The sequence below is a fragment of the Hipposideros armiger genome, unplaced genomic scaffold, assembly GCF_001890085.2.
Source record: "Hipposideros armiger isolate ML-2016 unplaced genomic scaffold, ASM189008v1 scaffold_48, whole genome shotgun sequence".
Lineage (NCBI taxonomy): Eukaryota > Metazoa > Chordata > Mammalia > Chiroptera > Hipposideridae > Hipposideros > Hipposideros armiger.
Window position 1 is genome coordinate 498,328 of NW_017731398.1, and position 15,770 is coordinate 514,097.

The 15,770-nt window shown below is 49.6% G+C and overlaps 1 protein-coding gene and 1 long non-coding RNA gene across 3 annotated transcripts in view; both read right to left on the bottom strand.

The window, feature by feature from the left end:
• Positions 1-12,725, bottom strand: part of ARPIN (actin related protein 2/3 complex inhibitor) — a 56,698-nt gene extending 43,973 nt beyond the window's left edge. The window contains exons 1-6 of the mRNA XM_019639995.1: positions 12,529-12,725; positions 11,134-11,209; positions 8,396-8,528; positions 7,502-7,708; positions 6,921-7,084; positions 5,625-5,725 (exon numbers count right to left, since the gene is read on the bottom strand). Coding sequence (XP_019495540.1) covers positions 5,625-5,725; positions 6,921-7,084; positions 7,502-7,708; positions 8,396-8,528; positions 11,134-11,209; positions 12,529-12,620 — 773 coding nt within the window. The 5' untranslated portion in view covers positions 12,621-12,725. The remainder of the gene's footprint in view (positions 1-5,624; positions 5,726-6,920; positions 7,085-7,501; positions 7,709-8,395; positions 8,529-11,133; positions 11,210-12,528) is intronic.
• A 417-nt stretch (positions 12,726-13,142) lies between these two features.
• Positions 13,143-15,770, bottom strand: part of LOC109381417 (uncharacterized) — a 49,481-nt gene continuing 46,853 nt past the window's right edge. The window contains exons 10-11 of one of the 2 annotated variants that reach the window (XR_002123720.1): positions 13,333-13,448; positions 13,143-13,180 (exon numbers count right to left, since the gene is read on the bottom strand). This is a non-coding gene — a long non-coding RNA (uncharacterized LOC109381417). Of the gene's footprint in view, positions 13,449-15,770 lie in introns of both variants that reach the window. The other variant, XR_002123719.1, reaches the window with a different exon arrangement.

A 15,770-nucleotide genomic window follows, 5' to 3' on the forward strand; every position in this document is an offset into this window, starting at 1 on the left:
CATTATTTACTGAGCCCTCACGCGGCAGGCATTTATAATTTCTCATCATTTCCCACTTTTAAACTGACTTTTTCCAATTCTACGGAGTGAAGAGTATCCAGTCCCTGGGCAGTCCCAGCCAACACTGAAGCGAAATTATTCCAAGGAAGCACTTTTCCAGACCCCTTGGCTAAAGCAAATACTTTAAGAAACTGCATAATTCTTCCTCCTCGTGAAACTCAGCTTAACCAGCAAGATTAAAGTGACTTCAACCATTCTCGTGAGCATCCCCACCCCGTCACTTTTAACGCCCTGAGACCAAAGAAGCAATGTCAGAAAACGACACAGGAATGCCGGGGTCCAGGAAGAGGTCAAGGAGAGCCGGGGGCTTTGGGCAAAACGCCTGACACCGGCCTCGGTCCGGAAACGGACATTAAGGAGTATGAGGGTCATGCACGATGCGGGAGCCCGAGGTGGTCAACTGGCTGGGCGCGTCGGGGCCTACGAGAGGGAATGGGGACGCGGGGGCCCTGAAAGGACGTGATGAAGGTGGGCCGCACTCACGAAACGCTGGTAGAAGCGGACCAGCCGCGGTTTCCCATGGTTGTTGAAAACCATAATCGCCTGAATCATCTTTACGGGCCACGCTTCCCTCAACACCCGCTGCTTCCAGAAAGCGTCAACTTCCGCCACAACACGGACACTTCCGGTTGGTGCGCTGCTGAAAGTAGCCGGCGGAAACTTGCCCTGGCGCCCGAGGAAGGTTCCAGGGTGGGCGGCGGGTTCCCTTGACCAAGGCTGGTGCGAACACCGAAGCTGGGAAGGGTCGTCACCTCGGCCACCGTCGGTTGGTCAGTCAATGTCTGGCCAGGACGCGAGCCCGGATCTGTGTCCACCCAGATGGACCGCTTGTCGCAGAATCCCGGGCCCGGCACAGAGCTGAGCACGTCGGAAAAGCAGATCCAAAGAAGATACACAAATTTTTTCGGCAGGAGCCTCACTTTTGCACCGTCTGCGCTAAAAACATACGGTCCTGTCTTACCCGTGACACTTGTAGAACGTTCCACGGAGTGAGATGCCAGCTAATTTAGCCATTCCCCGGTTGGGGCACATTAAGGTCATTTTTATTTTTTGGCATTCTATCCATGGCAGACGGTGAATGATGGAATTAACGGCTCTTTAATACAATTTCATTAAAAGGTACCGGCTATCCCAATTGGTAAAGTTTTGGGGTTTTTGGGTTTTTTAAAATGAGTTAGTCAGGGGGAGGTTGAGGCACATGTGCCTATACTGCAGATAGAACTGGAAATTGGAATCACCTATCCAGATGACTGGCAATATGTATCAAAAGCTTTTAAAATATATAGAACATTAGACCTAGCATTTCCAGTCTTAGAATTTATAATACAATGATTATGGATACGTGAAAAGATTTAGCCGTGAGAACGCACATTTCATCAGTGTTATTACAGGGGAAAATGGGAAGCAAACTAATTATTCAAAAATAAGAAATTGTTAAATGCATTGATCCACATGAATCTGAGAAAAATAAGTAATTAAAAATGATGTGAAAGATGTATGGTATAGGGAAATGATCATGACATCTGTTAAAGTAAAAAGATTACACGAAGTACGTACAGGGACACGCCACTTTGTAAAAAAATAGAAGTAGATGCACTAAAATATGAATAATGGGCTAATGGAATGGCAGCATCATAGTGTTCAGCATAAGTACCTGGAACCACACTGCCCAGATTAGAACCCTGGCTCTGTTGACCAAATGGGAACCCTGGACAAGTGTCTTCATCTGTAAAACTGGCATAATATCCATTTCATTTACTGTAAAACGGGGGCTTTTCTGCTTGAAAAAAACAATGTGTTCAGGCAGTTGTTATGAACACAAAAGGAGTTACAAGCACTTGGAGCAGTACCTGGCATATAACTACCTACGTGATTTAAAAAAACGATGGTGAAATTATATATTTTTCTTTTTAAAAATTTTCTAAAATAAATATGTATTACTCTTGTAGCCAGAGTTTTTTAATTAAAAAAAAAATCCGAAGGCAGTAAATATGTACTGAAACTTGACAAAGTGTTTTAAATGTTGATTGAGATGGAATATTTATTTATTTATTTATTTATTTATTTATTTATTTATTTATTTATTAGCTGAGCCATCCTGCCGCCTGTTGGCAGCTCAGCTCGGGCCTGGAATCAAACCGGCAACCCTGTTGCTCAGAACTCACACTCTTGAGCGAGCTCTTAATCAACTCAGCCACTTGGCCCGCCCGAGAAGGAATATTTAAATGTTGATTGAGAAGGAATACCAAAGAAAATTCTAAAACAGAAGAAGAATGAGGGGGACCTAGCTCTATCAACTAACAAAACCTACTACGATAGTTCAAATTGACATCATAGGGAGACTTATTGAAATATAACAGATAATTTAAGTATACAATAATTTAATGCATACTGTAGGAGACCTCATAACTTAATAGTAGGAAGGAATTCAATGAATTTGTTGGGATAACTGGTTAGCAATCTGAAATTAAGCAATTTAGTTATCTCACTTCCTATCCTTCCACAAATTAAAGGCAGAGTGGATTAAAGAGTTAAATATAAAACCAGATAATCACCAAAATGGAAGAAAATGAAATTGAGAATCTAACAACAAAAGAGAACATAAGCTTAGAAGCAATAAAAATCATGAAAAGTCAACAGCTATATCTATATAAAGATTTTATGTTTGTAAAACCCATTTTTAAAAATGGAAAAAATTAAAAAAGTGGAAAAGAAGTTGTTAAAATATGGCAAAGGATTGTATGTAAAATATACATAACTGTTAAACCAAATAGACCTACCCCCTCAGTAGATAAATGGGCAAAGGAACTGAGTAACAAGAGGAAATACATCTAGGAAATGAACATGAAAAAAATGTTTAAGCTCACTATTAATGGGGGGGAAGCTAATTAAAATTAAAATATTAACTTGAAAGTATTATTTTCACCTTATCAAATATTTTTTAAAATGTTATCATACCCAATTCTGGCAACAGTAGCAATGAAAATGGTCGTCTCCTACACTGCTGGTGAAATTACAATTTAGAACAACCCTTTTGGAAAGCAATTTGGCAATATAACAAGACTTTTACAAAAAATTCCTAGGTTCCCAGTAATCTGACTCCTGGAAATCTGCCCCTAAAGAAATAACTCAAAAATATAGTGGGGAAGGGGACACGGAAGGAGGTGAGTAGGTGGGTGAGAATGAGGGGGCTATATAATTTAAAACAGTTCTTGACACATTAATTATATTAGCTCCAAAAAGGCACAAATTAATTACCCCAAAATTGGAACAGTTGATAGAGCTATGGTAGTCAATCTTAAAAACAATGGTTATGAATAATATGTAGCAATATGGAAAGTAATTACATGACAATTAAAAAAGGATTATCAAATTTCATGTGTAGGTATAGTATAACAACCATATACAGAAATTGCATGTTCCAGGAACAGATCACGCCCCGACCTCCATGGCTTTCCTGGTGCTGTTCTCTTGTTGAAAAGTCCCTTTCCTCCTCTGTCTACCTGAATTTCTTTCCACTTCCATTGTCATCGCTATAGACCAAACCACTCTAGCCTCTTACCCTGACAATTGCCGCAGTCTCCTAACTGGGCTTATTGCCTGCAGTTTCTCTGTAGTCAAGCAACCTTTGAAATACACAAATCAGATCTCACTCCAGGGACCACTGGCTTCCAGGATGTTAAAGATAAAGTCTGCTGAAGATGCCATGCCCGATCTCCAGCCTCATCTCAAACACAGCTCCACCTCTACCCATTCTCTGAGCTCCAGCCAAATGGTCTTTTTTCTTTCAGGAGCCCCCGGAAGACACCAAGCCCATTGGTTGCCCAGGGTTTCCCCCACTGACACACTGAGCCTCTTTGTTTGGAATGGTGGCCTGCCCATATGAGTTTGCCATACACTTTGGCCACGGTGCTTTGGGCAGCAGGATGCCTCTACCCCCAACCAGTGTCCCCAGTTCTCTTCCTGCTCTAACTACTATCCTGTCCACTGCGTGGTTGAGGTCCCAGGATGCTCCACAGTGAGCCAGGTCCATTCAGACACAGGACACCAGGGAGGCAGCTTCTACAATTATGGAGGTGAGAGAAAACAAGGAAAATGGCAACAAGAACAGAAGAGACCCATGAGCAGTGCACTTCAGGTGGCCCAACTAAAGTGTGAGTCCCAGGCCTCACAGCCGTATTATTGAGCCCAGGCTCAGACATGCAGGAAAGCAAACAAAAGTCTGAGCCGTGATAATAAATGCTGGAAGCACAGTATAGCCTACTCAGCAGCCTGGACAGATCAGCAGTCAAGGGTTTTGGGCAGTTCCCTAAAGTCTGGGACTATAACCCTGCTTCACACGGCCAGGACCTCCCCGGGCCCCTGTGTCCAAGGCCCTTCTGTAGGCCAAGGAAGCAGAGGACAGGGAAGGAGCACATGCTTTGCTTCTGACGGCTCTGGATTGGAATCCTGACTCTGTTAGTTAACAGCTGTGTGACTCCAGGCAAGTCACTTAACATCTCTGAGGCCCTCTTTCTCCTCTACGGTATACATGTGGAAGCAGAATAATCCAGTAGTTAGGAATGTGGACTTTGAAATCTGACTGCCTAGGCTCTCTCCTCTATATTCCATCAGTGGAGCCTCTGAGCTTCAGCCTCAGATGGAAAAAATGGGGATAATAATCATATGTACCCTGGGTGATGAATACACAATGTGATACATAGATGATGTATTACAGAATTGTACACTTGAAACCTATGTAACTTTACTAACCATTGTCGCCCCAAAAAACTTTAATAAAACACTTTAAAAAAATCACATGTATCATGTGGGGTTATAATGATTAAGTAAGATATTGCAAATGCTTGGCATAAGTATTAGCACCAGGAAGCACACAACAGTCAGTGGCTGTAATTATTACCACGGAAAGCATACAGTGCTGTATTTGATACATCAGGGGACGCAATAACAGTGAGTTCACCACCACCCCCTCTTTTCCCTGAGGGAAGCAGGGTCCACATGCTACCAAGTTCCTACCCACGCTTAAGGCATACAGCTTTCAACTCTAGGTCTCATCACAGATCTGCTTGTTCAAAGGGTGTTCAAAGGCACACGACCCAGCCAGGCAACGTTCATGACCAAAAAGAAATGGCTTCCTTCTCATAGGGACGTTGCTCAACTGGAAGGCTGTTTACACCAGACAATAACCCAGTCGGTGTACAGGAATCCTTTTCTGGAGATTTGCTCATTCATGAAAAGTTCCCAAGGTACAAAACAACAATAGAAAAAGTGTTATCAAAAATGTGGCCTGGCTGAGTGCATCTGAGAGATGGGGGTCAGCCCACCAAAGCTGAGCACAGCATCCCCAGGAAAGCAGCTGGGGAGGCCAGGAGGCAGGAACCCCCAAGGTGTCAGAAAACCAGAGGAGGAATAAAGAGCCGGCAGCTCTGGGGGGAAGAAAAGGATGCAGGGACAGAAGGCTCACGCAGGAGAGCAGAGACCACAGAACTCAGCACTGTGGAGTGGGGCAGGTTTGGAAGAAACGCAGGAAGTACAAGGACAGAGGAAGAGAGGAAGGAGCTAACTTCTCCTCTGAGCCACTCTGCATGCAGATGAGGGATGTTCCCCAATTCAGCACCAAGACCAAGTCCAGGAACTGCCCCAGGGACTCGCCCACCACCTGCCTCTAGAAGCAAGGCTGCCACTCAGGGAGGTGGCCGTCATGGAAATGTCTAAGAAGTCTAAACTCACATCCAGGGAGGGACCCTCCGTGAGCAACAGTATGGGGCTCCACTGCTAACGTCGTCATGGTCTTGGATTTTTTTTATCTTAGCAGAGCTTGTTCAAAGGGTGTCTCATGGCGGCTGTAAGGAAGAACCAGGTAAGGCTGGGCGGACTGCTTCCTCGAGCTCCAGAATGGAAGTCGGTGGAAGAAATTCTCAACAGCGCTGGTGGGCTCCGAAGACACTCCATCTCCCACTACCCTCAGTCGTCCTGGGGGTGATGTAAAGAGATGTGAACAGAGCACATTTCATAACAGTCTTCTCCAAGTCATCGGACAAACATGGATTCCACGGAGCGGTACCAGTGGGGCCCTCAGCCACCTGCCTGGGCCTCACCTCCGCAGACCTGGCCCAGGGAGCCAGCCTTGCAGCTCCAATTGCTTTTCAGTCCAAGACTCACTTTATGAGACAAAAGGGAAACCAGACCCTCTACTCTACCTGCCCCTGCTTTCTCTGGTAAATGCCATCATCTTCACCTAGATAAATAGCCCATTTTTCTGTGGCTTTGTTTTTAAATGTGCAATTTGGGGCCTTTTGACATCAATTCAAATCTTGAGGTAAAATACACTTCAGAAAAACAAATCAGTTGTGAGTAGGCTGAGGATCAACTAGGGGGCTGACCTTTGGAACAAAAACTATTAAGGACCCAGTCAGCCATTTTCCAGCCACTTTGGGCAGGGAGCCCAGTACAAAGGAGAAAAAACTACTCATTTAGTGGCTCACCTGCCTCAGCATGTTTAATGTATTCAGTTGACGGGACAATGTTTGGAGAGTTGCTATTAAGTCTCATTGGTTCCCTTCTGCTGTCCATTCCTTCCATCCCTTGCTTTTATATATCTCTGACGCTTTCTTGTAGATTGGCACAGTTCAGACCCATCAAAAAAGAAAGGTCCCAGGTTGTCACCCTTCACACCTTGAAGGAATTTTCCTGATGCTAATGTACTCTCAGGAATCCCATTAAATTCCACCAAGGCTGGAGGGTAAAGCTTATGCTGCTGTCACCTTGTCTTACGCCCAGCTACAACCAGTACCTACAAAACTTCTGCCAAGAGATAAACCACACCAAAGCCAGGTCCACAGTCATCGCCCTTAACCTACCCACTCCTCGTCCTCTGCCCCGTCCCCCTGCTCTCGGGTCTCCGCTGAGGCTCCCTCTGAAGACTTTTGAGCCATGATGTTTTCCGTCCACGATGCCCCTGTCTTTCCATCACCAGCGAAATTGCACTTGGTCACTGTTCCAGCCTCCAATTTGGCTAATGAATCTGAAAGAAGGGAAGAAGTTAAATGGCCTCTCTCTAGAGCTGTGGTGGAAACATAGTAGAGGCTGGCCCATTCTGCTGGGGTTCCCGAGCCTGGGGTAAGCCATTGTTCTCTTCAGTCTGGGTTTGGACCTCAGGGAGACCCTGGGTGGGACCCCCCCCAAGGCACCAGATAGGAGAGGCCACCCACAGGAACCACAAGATTGGGTGGCACCCCAGCATTCAGAGTGTCCATACTATTGGCCTCAGGGCACTTGTCCAGGATTTAGGAATAAATCTTAAGGAATCATGTCCCCACGGAGGCCAGACCTCACCAGCTCCCATGAGCTCAAAGCAGGTGGGGGAGCCTTGGACAGGAGGCCAGGAGCCCCTGCACGCCATATGGGAACATCAGGCCACAGTGGGGGCTGCACTGCTCACCCAGGAAGGGGCCATCGCCTCGAGTTTTCAGCCGTACCCCGGCCCCCAGCTCCAGCTCCATCGCCTCCATCTCTGACTCAGACATCCAGAAAGCCACCGTCTGCTCGGGGGTGAGGCTCTCTGTCAGTGCAAGCAGCTCTGGCTTATTGACAAGCTCCTTCAGGGCCTCGGGCGTGAGTCTGTCAGTGTCACCCTTGGCGTCCACCCCTGCAGGCACACAGCACGAGAGGATTACTCCCACAGTAAGAGCAAGCACTTAGGGAGGGCCAATTAGGAGCCAGGTGACGGCTGAGTGTTTTATATGCTCACAATCACCTGAGCGCCCATCCTGCCAGGACTCACCAAGGAGCTCAAGGCAGAGGAGGTACAGACAGGCATGGGCTCTGGGCCTGGCACGTGGGAAATGCTCGCTAAGAATTGATGAGTGACTGGAAGCAGGGATGAATACGATGACAGCGGGATGGACGGATTCTCACACAGGGGCTGACAGCAGAGGTCCTTCTACCACCAGATGTGGGGAGAGGAATGAAATCAGAAAGGGCCCAAGAACCAAATGAGAAGTTTGGCAGGAACGTGGAGGCCGTCTGGGGCTACCTGGGCTCTGCACAGAGGCAGTCAGAGCCAGAGCCAGGTTCCTGGACGATTCCGCCAGACTGCAGGAGATGGCAGAAGTTGGGAAGGTCAGCCAGGTCCTTGGGACCGAAGCGGGGCACTGGGATCCCCTGAGTGAATGGGGGGCAGGAAGGAGTGCAGCCAGGGGGCCCCTCAGGCCAGACATGGGCTTTGAAGCCAACCATGCTGAGAAGATGCTTTCTAGGGGCCAAGAGAGCCCGGGAGACAAAAGAAAGCCACAGTGCAGCGGGGCCCGAGGGAGCAGGGGCAGCGGACACCTACTGTAGGATGACATGAGGAAGCCCGTGTTCACCTTCCTGTTGCCACTGAAGTTGGGTTCGATTTCATTTCCCTTGGGGTCGAACTTACGGCGATGGATGCGACTAGGCCGGATATACAGCACGTAGTAGCGTTCCTGGGGGCCAAGCAGAGGGGGTCAGGAGGGCTGCTACAGTCCCCCCCACCCTCCAACGCACAAACTCCCCATGGGGCTCCAGCTGCAGCCCTCCCCAACCTCACTCTGTACCCCGGAATCCTACCGCGGCTCCAAAGATATTCAAGCTGGGCATATGCCCCACTCTAATATTCATCCATCCATCCATCCATCCATTTATTCATTCACGTGTTTCGTAAGAGCACCTGCCACATATAATGAACCATGCTAGACATCCATGAGAGGGCGGGCCTAGGGCCTGACCCCAAGGCCTCCACATAGCCAAGAGGGAAAGTACAGACAGACAACCATAACCCAAGCACCAAGGGCCCCAGGAGGGGAAGCAGCCAAGGTGCCCTGGAAAAGGCACTGAAAGGGACTTCTGAGGGTGGTCACTCTGCCTCTTCCAACAGATGTGGGCCCTGCGGCAAGCGCCTCGTAGCCTCAGTTTCCCTTGTCGCGCGGGGACGTGATGTCTGCTCTCAGGAATGTCATAAGAATTCGATGAGCCAGGGAAGGAGCAAGCACAGTGGCGAGCATGAAGTGTGCTGTCATGCTGGTTGTCACCTTCCTCCCATGCTTCTAATCAAAGCAGGCGGGTAAATGCTCGTAGGGATTAAAAACGAGGAAGCCGCCTTCTGGGAGAAACAGAGAAGGCGGCATGGCGAAGGTGGAGAAAGCTGCAAGTGAGGAAATAGGGTGTAGGAAGAGGATTAAAAGCCTGTCGCCGGCTTTTAGAGCCTGTTTGAGCAACACGGGGCCCATGGAGGCTGAGAATGGAAGCGCGGCTGGTTTGAGGTAGGCCTTGAGTTGGCATTTGGAGTTTGGATTTTATTTGGCAGACAAGAAGGAATCCTGAAAGGTGTGTGAGCAGCAGCGAGACCCTCAGAGATGTCTTTCAGGAAACAGGTTGGCAGAGGGTTGGGGACAACCAGAAGGCAGGAGGGGCAAGTGCCAGGTTTAATCAGGACAGGCTCGTCCCGGGGGCCATGTGAGGAGCGGGATGTGGGAAGAGGAAGGGAAGAGAGGAGAGGGAAAGGAATGGCTGAGGTAGGAGCCCAACGGGAGCTGGGGGAGGGGGAGGAAGGCAGCGGAGGTTTGCAGGCCAGTGCTGGCGCGGGCTATTGCACTATCGTCGTCGGGAAGAGGGAACTCAGAGGAGGCACGTTTGGAGAGGGGCCGAAAGAACGCCCTGCCTGTTCAAAGACAGTCGGGGCAGGCCAGCCCTGCATCAGCATGGGGCTACTGCCGGCTCTCCTTGGCAGCCTGGCCAGGGGGGTCCAGACTGGTGTGCCCACCGTGCGGACCTGCATGCTCAGGAGGGGAGGTGGCAGCAAAGCATCTGCTGGCATGATGTCAGTGCTGAGCGGGGAACAGAGACTGTTTTTATGGGGTGTAGGAGAGACACTGGCTCCGTGTGGCACCGGGCCTCTGGCCCACCTCGAGAGGGGGTTGTGATGAGCTCAGTTCTAGAGACTAAGGAGATGAGGTGGTCAGCACATTGGCGTGGGGCTATTGGAAAGGAGGTGGGCATTCTGAACTAACGCTCAGGAAAGAGACGCAGGCAAGTACAGGTGGTGAACACCGGGTGTGTCCATGGACACCTGGGGTGAGGTGGTTGCGAAGGGTGTGACTGGGATGGACATGGAAACTGAAGCCCAGGGCAGTGTCAACTGTGTCAGAAATGTCAGCTTCACACTTAGGCTGGAAAGCAAGGCCCAAGACATCCTCCTCCCACCCCCACGCTCCCCACCTGTCCACACATAGAGGTCCCCAACAGTGGCCTGCTTTAGAAAAACCCAACATCCCGAAACACCTAGCCACACAGAGCGATGTTACAGATGAGCGGGCCCATGCCAAGAGACCCAGCGCTCGGCAAACGGAGTAGCTTGAAGGCTCCTTCTAATATAATAGCAAACTCCACTAGTACATTTAAAGTAATTGGATTCCAAAAAATTCAGAGTACACAGGACTTCCCGGGAACAGGGCTGGTACCCAGAAAAAGGAAGGTCACTGCTGACCCCGTACCCACACAGGCCGATACCCCACTCTGACCTGTCCATCAGGACAAGCAGTGAGAACCACCAGACCAGGGGACAGGAGCCTGGCCCCTGAGACCTCCCAGGACAGAGTCACTCAGCCAGCCCACCCCAGCTAGCCTGCCAGCACTCTAAACCCATCCCATCCAAAGGCCACAGGACCTTTTCAGAGGGCCTTCCATCCCACTCAGCACCACAGCCTTAGGCCCAAACCACTCACCTCACCCCTTCCTCCTCTCAACCCTCAGCCTGCCCCAAACACACCACTTGGGCTCGGGGCCTGGTTGTTGGTCTTCTCAGCAAAAACTCAGACCCTGCCATCTGCCCGCGGCCCCAGCACAACCCTAATTGATCCCTTCCACCTCAGTGGTCCTTTTGGCTTCTGATCTCCCAGCCTGCCTCCCCACTGTCCTGAGAGCCCCTCAAGAAAAGAGCTGCACCGCAAGTCTTGGCACTGGCTGAGCCAAGCACAGGGAGATGCCTTGGTGGGTGAGGACCATGGAGCCAGTGCCAGCTCCTGCGGGCGACCCCCAAAGAAACATCCTCACCTTCCTCCCATGTGCGTCCAAGATGCTGTGACGAGATACATCGACCAGTTCTCCCTCCAGCAGGACGCCGTTGCCCCTGGAGATGAGAGGAAAAGGAGTGATCAGCTGGTTCTGCCAGTCCTCAGGAAAGAACCACAAGTTTGATGGCCCAGCTCAGAGTCTGCACTGGGACAGAAGCCAGTCCCATACGTGTCTCCTATTCACCTGGTCCCTGAGCAGGCCGGGCATTGAGCAGCCCCCTTGTCTGTGCTTCCCACGTGGGGCCTCCATTCCTTTGAGGGTCTCAAAGGCTGAAGTGCTGCCCAGAGTGCAGGAGGGACCTTGTCAAGCTACAAGACCAACCTGTGGCCCGAACTGCAGGGGGTACTGTAACTGGAGCCTCAGTCTTCTCATCTACAAAATGGGAGAGTAAAGCCACCTCACTTTGATGATGACAGAAGATCATGTATGTGAAGGTGTTTGATAGATAAACTATTCAGTGCTTAATAAATATAGAAGATTTTACTTCTTTATTTAACCAAATTAGGTGCGGTAGGGGTCTAGGCTGCTATAAAGGTTTTTTCCTTTGCACCTGTTTTACAGCACTCTCATATTCCTGTTCTCATAGCCACTTGAGAGACCCAAGGTTTGTGACCATCCCCGGATCACAGGGTCCCCAATGAGAGGAACTGGACCCCACTTCCCCATTCCAGTTTTGAAAGCAGAACCTGTGGACTTCCTTTTCTTGGAATCACAGAAATGGAGAGGGGTGGGGACAGCTGAAGGGATGGGGACGAAACATGACAACTGGACGTACTTGTCCCTACCCGCCCCCTCACCCCCTCAATTCTTCAGTGCTTGTAATCGCAAACAGAACGGTCCATTCATTCTCACAACCTCCGCCTCCGTGATAGCAGGCCTGGCCCTGCGATCCCACCCGGGGCCTCCAGGCAGGCCTTGCCATCTCCCAGCTCCACCAAGGGGACTCCCACCCACGGTTCCGGTCACAGCAGGCCACTGTCACTTCTGGAGAGAGGGGGTGCAGCCGCACAAAGGCCTGAAGGAAAGCACAGCAGCGTGGCAAGTGGCTGGAGTTTACAGCCACAGGGTGGGTGGAGACAAAGGTCGGCTTGAACCGAGCAAGCTGCGCCTTTTCAAGTCCTGTTTGGGGGTGGGGACAACACCCTCTCCCCAGGGACCAGGGGCAGCTGGGGCTTTAAGCCCATCGGTGTCTTAGGGGCCTCAGGGCGACGGGAGCGCTGGAGGAGCTTTGGCACGTCCTGTCTTTCCTCGCCCCCCCGCGCACCCCGGCCCCGGGCGCCCCCTTCTCCAATCGGGGAGCCCAGGTTGAAAGCTGGGACGGGAGAGCCGACGAAGGCCAGGCCGTAGGCGCGGGGAGGGGCGGGCAGGGCCTACCCCTGGTGGGCGGCGGGCTCCCAGGCCCCGGGCAGCCGTGCGCTCCGCACCGCCTTGTTCCGGAGCGCGCTGTCCTGATAGATGCGGCTCATTCCTCCCGGGCCGCTGCGCGGAGAACCCGGGGCACCGCGAGGGGACGCGCAGAGACCCACGATTCCCGGCCACAGATCCAGGAAGGGCGCGGCCGGCCCGGCGTTCCCGGTGGACTTAAAGGGGCCGATCTCTTTTCCTGCCCGAGCCACCGGCTCGCGGTGGGAGGGGGCTTCCGGGAAGACCCGCGGTTGGGGCCTTAGCAACGTCCTTCTCTTTTCGCACCCTTCCTTGTTACCCGAGGGAGACCCTTCCGCCAACACGCGCACAAAGGGGAAACTGAGGCCCAGCGAGCCTATAGGATCGGCTCTGAAAGAATGGGTTTCCAGGAAGGAGGGAAAAGCCATTACAGAGGGCGGCTGTGGTCAGCACAAAAGCTACTCGTTATGCCCTGGCCGCCCGAGGTCCCGACAGCAGCCGGAGGGAGGGTTCCAGGGATCTGTGCCGGGTGTCAGATCCACGACATACCAAGGTTTGAATCCCAGCTGTGTGAGCTTGGGCAAGTTCCTCAACCTCTCTGAGCCCGATTCCTCCTCTGTAAAATGGGTCAGTATCGGAGGAGCTGTAAAGATGAATAAACTCGCTCTAGAAAATAGCATCGCCCCCTTCTGTCCTCCCCCACGGTTCTTGGGCACCTACGCAGCTCCCTTTGCCCAAGTACACATGGGTCTAGGGGTGTGTTGTACAAGCCTGGGTTCAGGGGTCTCTTCTGACCCCAGGATGGTTGCCAAGCCGTGGTCCTCTTGTTTGACTCCTTTCTGCCAACATCTGGGTCAGGTGGACCCATTCATGGAGTCCAGGTGTGGCCTCTGGGGGAGCATTCAAAGGACCTGGGAGCCCAAGATGAGCAATCAATGGTAGAAGCATCAACCACCCTCCACTACCCACCCACCCCCAAACACACACACAATGTTCATGGGTCTTAGGCACTTTTGTTTTCAAGGGCTCCTTCCATCATTAAAATGTTTTTAAAATTATATTTTATAACTGGGTTGACATAAGGATGAATATGTTGTTATATATTCAAACATTTTCTTTGGCCCCCAACTTCTTTTATTTTTCTTCTGATTTAAAAAGAAAAATTAAAAGACATTTTCGTGGGCCCTAGGCATTGTGCCTCATGGATTGGTCAGCCCACCCCCTGTCTGGCCTTCCTGGCTGCTCCAAATGTCTGAGAAAGGACAACACAGAACTCGAGTGGGAAACCCCTCTGGGCAGCACTGCCCTTTGGCTCCCTGTCTTCAAAGCTCCCCAGGCTGTGGAACTCCTACAACTCAATAGCAAAAAAACAAACCACCCGATTAAAAAATGGGCAAAGGACCTGAAAAGATACTTCTCCAAAAAAAGACACAAATGGCTCACAAACACATGAAAGGCTACTCAACATCACTCATCATCAGGGAAATGCAAATCAAAACCACAGTGAGCTATCACCTCACACTGGTCAGAGTGGCTATTATAAACATGACAAAAGACACGTGTTAATGAGGCTGTGGAGAAAAGAGAACGCTTGTACACCGTTGGTGGGAATGTAAATTGGCGCAGCCACTATGGAAAACCGTATGGAAATTTCTCAAGAAATTAAAAATAGAACTATCGTCTGATCCAGCAATCTCACTTCTGGGTATATGTCCAAAGGAATTGAAATCAGGATCTCAAAGAGATACCTGCACTCCCATATTCCTTGTAGCATCATTCACAATAGCCAAGACATGGACGTAACCTACATGTCCATCAATAGATGACTAGAAAAAGAAAATGCGCTATAGGCCTACAATGGAATATTATTCAGCCTTAAAAAAGAAGAAAACTCTGTCATATGCAACAACGTGGATGAACCTGGAAGTGAAAGAAGCCAGACACAGAAAGACAAATACTGCATGATCTCATTGATATGGGGAACCTAAAATAGTCAAACTCACAGAAGCAGAGAGTAGAATGGTGGTTGCCAGGGGCTGGGGGCAGGGGAAACCGGAAGGTAATAGTCAAACGGTACAAAGTTTCAGGTATACACGATGTGTAAGACCTAGAAAGCTAACTTACAGCATAGTGCCTATCGTTAACAATGTTGTATTATGTACTTAAAATTATTTACGAGCAACGTTGATCATACATTAAGTGGTCTTATCACACACACAAAATAATAATAATAAGTAAAGAAGACTTGAGGAAACCTTTGGAGGCGATGGACATGTTTATGACACAGTGGTGATGGTTTCATGGGTGTGTACTTACCTCCAAACTCATCAAGTTATATACATTAAATATGCACAGCTTTTTGTATGTCAATCATACCTCAATAAAATGGTTTAAAAGCCAACCAACCAACTAAACCAAGAAACTCCCCAGGCAGGTCGCAGCCACCCTCCTGCTCCCTTTCCTGGGTCATGTCACCTTTCCCCTCAGATGGCTCCAAATCATCACTACCTTATATGGCAGCCACCAGCCACATGTGGCTATTTCAATTTTAATTAAGTTAACCTAAATACAATTTAAAATTCAATTCCTCAATCTCATCAGCCACATTTCCAGTGCTCAGTACCCAGCAACATCAGCACAGAAACACATCTCCACCATCTCACAAAGTGCTCCTGGAGTCTTCTCTTGGGAAGAATAATCTGTTTATCGGGTCTGCGACGTCATCCTATCAGAACGATCAGCAGACCAAGCACCCACAAGACAGGGAAATTAAAAGAACAAGAAACACGTTTTTTGAAAGGTTTGCATTTTTATTTCCTAAAAAGCACCAGTCATCGTGAGGAAAAAAACCAGAACTTTGCTGGACTGTCTTACACCTATGTGCAGATTGTTGATGTCTCTATATGAAATTATAAGCCACCAGGTACAACATGGCGACAGCTTAAGCTTTGGGCTCCTTAGTTCCACGGCCCCCGTTAGGGGCAGAGGTGGGCAGCCCCAACAACGTGTTCACACGGGCACATGCTTTGGTCAAATTTTCATAGGTAAGGCAGTGTGGGTGCTGTCAGTTTAGATCACTATCCTTTTTTTTTTTAAGATTTTATTGGGGAATTGGGGGAGGGGAATAGCGTTGGGGAATCTTGGAAGGGGAACAGACAAGTTGCTGTCCTTTTGGTCTTCAGTCTAGTTATGGAGGACATCGCTTCACTGGCCCATGTTGGTATTATCATTGC